Source organism: Malus domestica, chromosome 03 (assembly GCF_042453785.1).
Source record: "Malus domestica chromosome 03, GDT2T_hap1".
NCBI classification, from domain to species: Eukaryota; Viridiplantae; Streptophyta; class Magnoliopsida; order Rosales; family Rosaceae; genus Malus; species Malus domestica.
Genome location: NC_091663.1, coordinates 8,777,295 through 8,784,446, shown reverse-complemented (window position 1 = coordinate 8,784,446; position 7,152 = coordinate 8,777,295). Strand labels below are relative to the sequence as shown.

The 7,152-nt window shown below is 33.5% G+C and overlaps 1 protein-coding gene across 1 annotated transcript; it reads left to right on the top strand.

The window, feature by feature from the left end:
* LOC103407741 (7-ethoxycoumarin O-deethylase-like) lies at positions 1-7,152 on the top strand. Its single transcript, XM_029099742.2, has 3 exons — positions 1-541; positions 2,056-2,508; positions 6,317-7,152. The coding sequence occupies exons 1-3, from the start codon at positions 32-34 to the stop codon at positions 6,935-6,937; spliced, it is 1,584 nt and encodes a 527-aa protein (XP_028955575.1). The 5' UTR covers positions 1-31; the 3' UTR covers positions 6,938-7,152.

Here is a 7,152-nt window from a genome sequence, read left to right as displayed (position 1 = left end):
AACAGATAGGAGAAGACTCACACAAAATACCATGGATTTCCTGCAACTTACTTCCACTTCCATAGCAATTTCAACCTATTTATCATCCTTCCCTTTATACATGCTCATTGCGGTGGCTACAATAATCGTAATCGGAATCCGACTCCTTAGTTGCAATCCTAAGAACTGGAAGAATTCCCCACCAGGACCTTCTGGATGGCCAATACTTGGGAGCCTTCCTCAACTCCTCAACAAACGCCTTCATGAGGAGTTCCTTGATCTGTCCAAAATTCATGGCCCACTCTTTAGCCTGAAATTAGGTTTAAAGCCAGCCATCGTGATATCGTCACCGGAAATGGTGTCTAAAACCCTAAGGCAGCATGAGGCTGTTTTCTCCAGTCGTACAGTCACGGAGGCCATCCGTGTCATTACGTATGATACCGCATCCATTGTATATGCTGCCATGGCTAGTCCACGGTGGAGAGTAATTAGAAAAATCTTGACGGAAGAGCTCTTCTCTCGGAAGGCCTTTGAGGATTTTGAACCAGTTCGCAAGCAACAGGTTTGTTTGTTAATTATTGTTGAGGGGTGGGTTCAAAAAACCGAAAATCCAAAAAAAAAAAAAAAAAAAAAAAAACTGAACCAAAAAAGGAAAAACCGAATCTAACCAAACCGAATTCCTTTACACTTTATGATGTATGGCCATAATGTTTTTTTTTTGTGAAACTTTGTTGCCAAGTTTGAAACTAAGTCTAGGGTTTTTTCAAGGAGCATACATGATTCAATTAGGGAAGATATTCCATTGGTTATAGATGAAAGTTTTGGAAGGCTTTGGAACTTGGAAGAGCTTCTCTATTTGTTTGCTTTTTTAATGGATATGGTGATCATTTTTCTTTGCAATTGAGGTTGTTGATGGATTAAGATTAGTTTATATGATCTTGTATATGTACAACTACCTTTCCACTTTCCTCATTTTCTTATTATTAGTCTACCGATGCAAGCCTCTTTCCTAAATTTCATATTAAAAAATGATCAAGTTTTATAAAATAAAATAAAAAACTGAAACCGTACTAAAAACAAACCAAACCAAACCAAACCAAACCAAAAAAAATCGAACTCACCCCTAGTCTGTTGAGGATCGCATAATATTAATAAATATTCCAACTTATTTTGTGGTATTTACTGATGCTACAAAGATTACCTACTTCAATTATATTTTATAAACCACATGCTGTAGCGGTTGATGATTGGCATACTTCTTTAAATATCCAACCATTAAATGACCCAGTAAGTAGTCTACATAATATGATCTAAAATCATGATTTATTTATAGAGTAGTGCTACATTTACCATATATTTGTACAATCTCTTTAATAAGTATGGCCCACCAACGCATGTGGGTCTCATCTCTATTAGAGAGATGATACAAACAATGATAGCATTTGTGTTTTGTACCATCTCTCTAATAGAGATAAGATCCACATATGTAACATTACTCTGTTATATTTTCTGTTTCTTCTAATAGTGCTAATAACTTAGGACTCTAACTAAAATAAAAATATATTTACACCTCTCATTTAGAAGTGATAATGAATATTGTTAAGACAACTCCTTTGTAAAGAAAAAACTTACAAAGCCATATCATTATCGACAAAGGGTCATTTAGGGTTGAAATAATGGTCTTTTAGTTTTTTTTTTTTTTTTTTTTTTTTTCTAGCAGTTTCCCAATAGCACTAAGGTAAGTGGAAAGAATATTGCTCTCCACCCATGTGATTTCAAACACAATTATTGGCATCCAGAAAACAACTTACATATCCTATCTTGGAGATTCTCCACAATATAGCACTCAAAACTAAATAAGCGTTGGTATTAGCATTCCAAAAAATTAATTGTACATTTTCAATTTTTTATATTTAAAAAGAAAAATACATTTATGAAGAGTATACAACGAGATTTTTTTAGAATGCGAATAAGAAATAACAGCACCCAACCAAATTAGTATGTGAATAAAATGTTTGTCAAAAGATGTGTATAAAGAAAAGTTAACAATCTTAACCGCTTCATTTGTTCGTATAGGTTCATGGCGGGTTGCTCAAGCATCTCTACTCAACTTCATTGTCAAAGAATTCAGTGAACATTGCAGAGGTGGCCTTCGTGGCCTCGGGCAACATTGTGAGTAACACAGTATGCAGTAAGAGCCTTTTTGATAGCACAAAAAAGCAAGGGAGGGAGCTAAAGCATACATTCTGGGAGTTAATGCAAATTCTTGGCTCAGTAAACGTTACTGATCTCCTCCCAATATTCAAGCCGTTTGATCCTCAAGGCCTGAAACGGAGAATATTAAAGATCTTTTGGAGAATGGATGCCTTTTATGAAAATATTATCAAGGAGAGGCTCGAAGAACGGGAGACGGGAAACAATATTGGGAAGCACAAATTGGACTTGTTAGATGTGTTATTGGATTATAGAAGTGACAAAGAAGACGAATTAAAAAGGTTATCCAGAAATAACATCAAGGCCATGCTTGCAGTAAGTTTATTGTATTTATTTACAGTCTTTGAATTAAATAACTTAAAGGAGATAGGGGGCGTGGAAATTTCACTTTTATCGTAAGGTTACTACTCAATTGGTTCGAATCAGTAATGGGTCATAACAAAACCAAAAATTAGGTGGTTTTCGATTTGGTAATTTAGGATGCAATCAGTTTCTAGATATTATTTTTAGGGTACTGTTAGAGAGATTAAATTTTGGAGAAATTAGGTTCACATTCTTCTTTTTGCTACTCTATTGATTTAAGAGAACTTTAATGAAAAGAACTTGGACTAAGTTTATTTTAACAAAAAACCATGCTACAAACTTTATTTAATGAAAAAGAATTAAATTTTAATGAAAAACCCTTAAATTTTAATAAAAAAAGACAAAAAAAACTTAATTTTTAACGAAAAGGACACAATTAAAAAAAAAAAAAAACTTGACGCACGTGCAGTACATGTACACTGTTTATAAACTGAACACTGTTTATAAAACTGAACACTATTTATGAAACTGCACTATTTATGAAACTGAACAGTACTATACTATTTATTGGTTCAATTTTATAAATAGTGTCTAGTTTTTTTGTCCACTTTCATAAAATGATGTCTAGTTTTTGATCATGTTTCATAAATAATGCCTAGTTATTGGGTCCAGTTTCATAAATAATGTATAGTAATTGGTACAATTTCATTAATAGTGTCTCTTTCTTAGTCCGGTTTCATAAATAATGTCTAGTTATTGGTCCACTTTAATAAATAGTGCCTAGTTCTTGGTCATAATTCATAAATATTGTCTAGTTCTTACTCTAGTTTCAAAAATAGTGTATTGTCCAGTGTTCAAATTATGCCTAATTCTTGTTTTCGTTTCATAAATAGTGTCTACTATTGATCCAATTTCATAAATGATGTCTACTTATTGGTCTAGTTTCATTAATAGTGTCTACTATTGATCCAATTTCATAAATGATGTCTACTTATTGGTCTAGTTTCATTAATAGTGTCTACTTATTGGTGAAGTTTTATAAATAGTGTTTAATTCTTGGTTCAGTTTTATAAGGTTTGAAACTTAGACTCTTATTGGTGAAGTTTTATAAATAGTGTTTAATCCTCAGTAATTATATTTAAAAAGCTGTTTTCAATTACCAAATTAAAATTTCCTCACTTTTTTCATATACCTACAATAATAAATGTAGCTCTCCAATCAATTTCTTGAGCTTGTGTGTCATCTTCGAGAAAATTTTCTTTATGCCCGTAACACAAATGACATACCACATGTTATTATATAAGTGTGATGGAAAATTTTATTTTTTATGTTATTAATTTTTTAACACAAGATTCTCACAACTTGTATGGAGTGTACCATCCCGTGTTCTGGGCACATTGAAAAGTTTCTCATCATCATGACTACTATTAGAAAACAACACCACAAAAATAAAACAAGAGAATGTAATTCAATTTGAAGTTTTTTTTCTTCTATGCAAAAAAAAAAAAAAAAAACTATTAATGTAGCTGCTTGATGGGACAAAAGGTAGGAGAAAAAAAAGTGGACTTGGGGGGGGGGGTGGGTGGTACGCACCCAGCTATAGTAGGTTTGTTGTGGATTTTTTTTTTAGTCTTTTGTCCTTATTATTAAAATAAAGTTAGTGGGTGGTTTTTTATTAAAATGTGAAGATTTGAAGCCCTTTTCATTAGTTTTCTTTTGATTGAAACCTTATTCATTTTTTATTTTTGATCAAGGTCTTTAGGTATTAATAAACGTCATTAATTATTTCAATAATAAAATATTTTTTATTTCTAAATATATTCATTTTTGTTAGAAATGTTACATTTGTTATATTTATATTTATGGCTAAATGATTTTATCTTATATTTTTATTTTTAGTTTGTACTCATTTTTAATTTGCTACCATTTTTTAATTTGTACCAATTTTCTTTTCAGTTTTAGTTTGTACCTATAAAATAATTTCTTTTTGTGCCCTTTGTAGCCATATTTTTTAATTTATTTGTACCCATTTTTATTTTTGCTAAATGTACCCATGATAATTATATGTATTTACTTTATGTTTTTAAATATATCAGTAGTTATTTTTTAAAATATGTTAATAATTATATGGGCACATTATTTTCTTGCTATAATTTTGTGAAGAACAATATTACTCTAATATTTATTTTAAAGTATTTATATTTAAAAATATTTTTTATAATATTTTAAAGGGTAAAGTACAAAAAACTACCTCAACTATTGGTGTCACAACACTTTCATACCTCATCTTTTAAAATTGACAATGTTATACCTCATCTTATGAATTTGTGCCAATGTTATACCTCCGTCAATTTTTCTGTTAAGTGTTGACGTGGCTACATGCAGATCCACTCACTAATAATTAAATATATTTTTAATAATTAAAAATTAAAAAAATAATTTTTTAAAACTCTCTCTCTCTCCCCTCTCTCTCCCTTCTCTCTTCCCATTTTTAATAGAAAGTCGTCCCTCCCCCTCTCTCTCTCTTCCCCATCTTCCTGCAACCCAGAAAGAAGGAGGAGGAGGAGGAAGAAGAAGAAGAAAAGGAAAAAATAAAATAAAATGGAAACCGAGTTCGTCCGTCCCCCCCCCCCACCCAACCTACAGAAGAAGAAGAGAGAGAAGGAAAAAAAAATGGGTTTGTCCCCCCTCCCCACACCCAACCTGCAGAAGAAGAAGAAGAAGAGAGAGAAGGAAAAGAAAAAAAAAGGACACCCAGTTCTTCCATCCCCCCCCCCCCCCGGTTTACCCACCCTTTTCCCTCCACATCCATTCCCCCCATTTTCCCGATTCCACCTCAACGAGATTTGGGTTTTTTTTTTTTGGGTTGCAGGTAGTGGGTGCAAGGTTGGGTGCAGAGGGTGGGTGGGAAGGTGGGGAGGTTGGGTGCGGAGAGTGGGTGTGGGGAGTGGGGAAGACAAATTTTTTTTTTTTCTCTTCTTTTTTCTGGGTTGAAGTTGCAGGAAGGGGGAAGAAGAGTAGATGGGGAGAAGAGAGAGAAGGGGGGGGGGGAAGGGGACGAATTGATTGTTGGTTTTTTTTTTTTTTACTTTTCTTTATTATTTTAATATTTAAAAATATTAAATGATTTTTTTTTAGTTTTTAATAATTTTTTAATAGAAAATGGGCCCCGGATCAAGCCACGTCAATATTTAACTGAGAAATTCCCGCCAAGCTAACGGAAGGTATAACATTGGCATAAATTCATAAGATGAGGTATGACATATTGTCAATTTTAAAGGATGAGGTATGAAAGTGTCGTGACACCAATAGTTGAGATAGTTTTTTATACTTTACCCTATTTTAAAAATATTATTTGAATTTGTTTACATTCATAATTTGTAGGGCGTTAAATGCATAAATGCATGAGTTAAATCTCTTAAATGATGTTAAGGACCTCGATCAAAATATTTAAACAAAGAAGGTTTCAGTTTAACAATTAGGTTGATTAGGGACATAAACCAAAATGACCCTTAAATTTTTTGTAGACTAAATTTGTAAACTAAATGATGTGTTAGAAATGAGCACATTAATCAACGCTTAAGTAGTAATCCAATAATCAAACTTCTATGTCATTTTGTTTTCAAAATTTAGTCTACAAATTTAGTATCCCTAGCATTACCCTTATTTTAACTGTATGTTTAATTTAAACCTTAGGCATTGGCATAATAATGTTAGAGTATGAAGCATCGTATATTTAGGTAAGCAAAAGATGGTTTTTCATAAAGATTAGGTATTGAAATTAAAACTAAAGTATCAGTTTGGATTTTGGATATTGTAGGAAATGTTCATCGCAGGCACAGAGACCACCTCAAGCACTGTGGAATGGGGTATGACAGAGATCTTAAGAAACCCTAATGTATACAAGAAAGTTCTTATGGAGTTGGACCAAGTGGTTGGGAATGATCGGTTTGTCGAAGAGAGAGACATCTCCAATCTACCTTACCTCCAAGCAGCAGTGAAAGAAGTTTTCCGACTCCACCCAGCCGTCCCCCTGATCGTTCCTCGTAGAACAAATGAGGCGTGTGAGGTTTCCGGTTATCACATTCCCAAGGACTGTATTGTGTTCGTGAATGTTTGGGGGATGGCAAGGGATCACACTATCTGGGAAGAACCATGCGAGTTTAAACCAGAAAGGTTTATTGGGTCAAGCGTCGATGTCAAGGGACAAGATTTTAACCTAATGCCATTCGGGACTGGGAAAAGAATTTGTGTCGGAATGCCGCTTGGTCAACGCATGGTCCACTTTTACTTGGCAGCATTGCTTCATGCTTTTGAGTGGGAATGTTCTTTGGAGATATTGGACAGCTTAGAAGAGAAAGTGGGGCTTACGATTGAGAAAGGAAAGAGCCTTGTTGGCATTCCTAAACCTAGATTGTCACCCTCTGTTTACCTGCAGTGATTTTTCTGAATATTGTAATATTTCTTTTCGGGCTAGATCCGTACCTCGCATAGCTCTTTAGGGTCTTTCTTGTCGAGCAAAGTTTGTTGCTTAGTGTGCTGCAATGTGAGTTTGCTATTAGTTTGAATGGTGCCTTTATGGGGCCTTTGTTAGGCTTTGAGGTTCACAATAAAAAATAATATAGATCTGAGCATGCCAATGTTACCTTTGTATAA

What these genes read in the sequence shown, in the direction of transcription:
- LOC103407741 (XM_029099742.2), top strand. Translation starts at nt 32, where the DNA reads ATGGATTTCCTGCAACTTACTTCCACTTCCATAGCAATTTCAACCTAT. An exon ending in AACCAGTTCGCAAGCAACAG is followed by an intron (nt 542 to 2,055) that starts GTTTGTTTGTTA and finishes TTGTTCGTATAG; the next exon opens with GTTCATGGCGGGTTGCTCAA. An exon ending in ACATCAAGGCCATGCTTGCA is followed by an intron (nt 2,509 to 6,316) that starts GTAAGTTTATTG and finishes TGGATATTGTAG; the next exon opens with GAAATGTTCATCGCAGGCAC.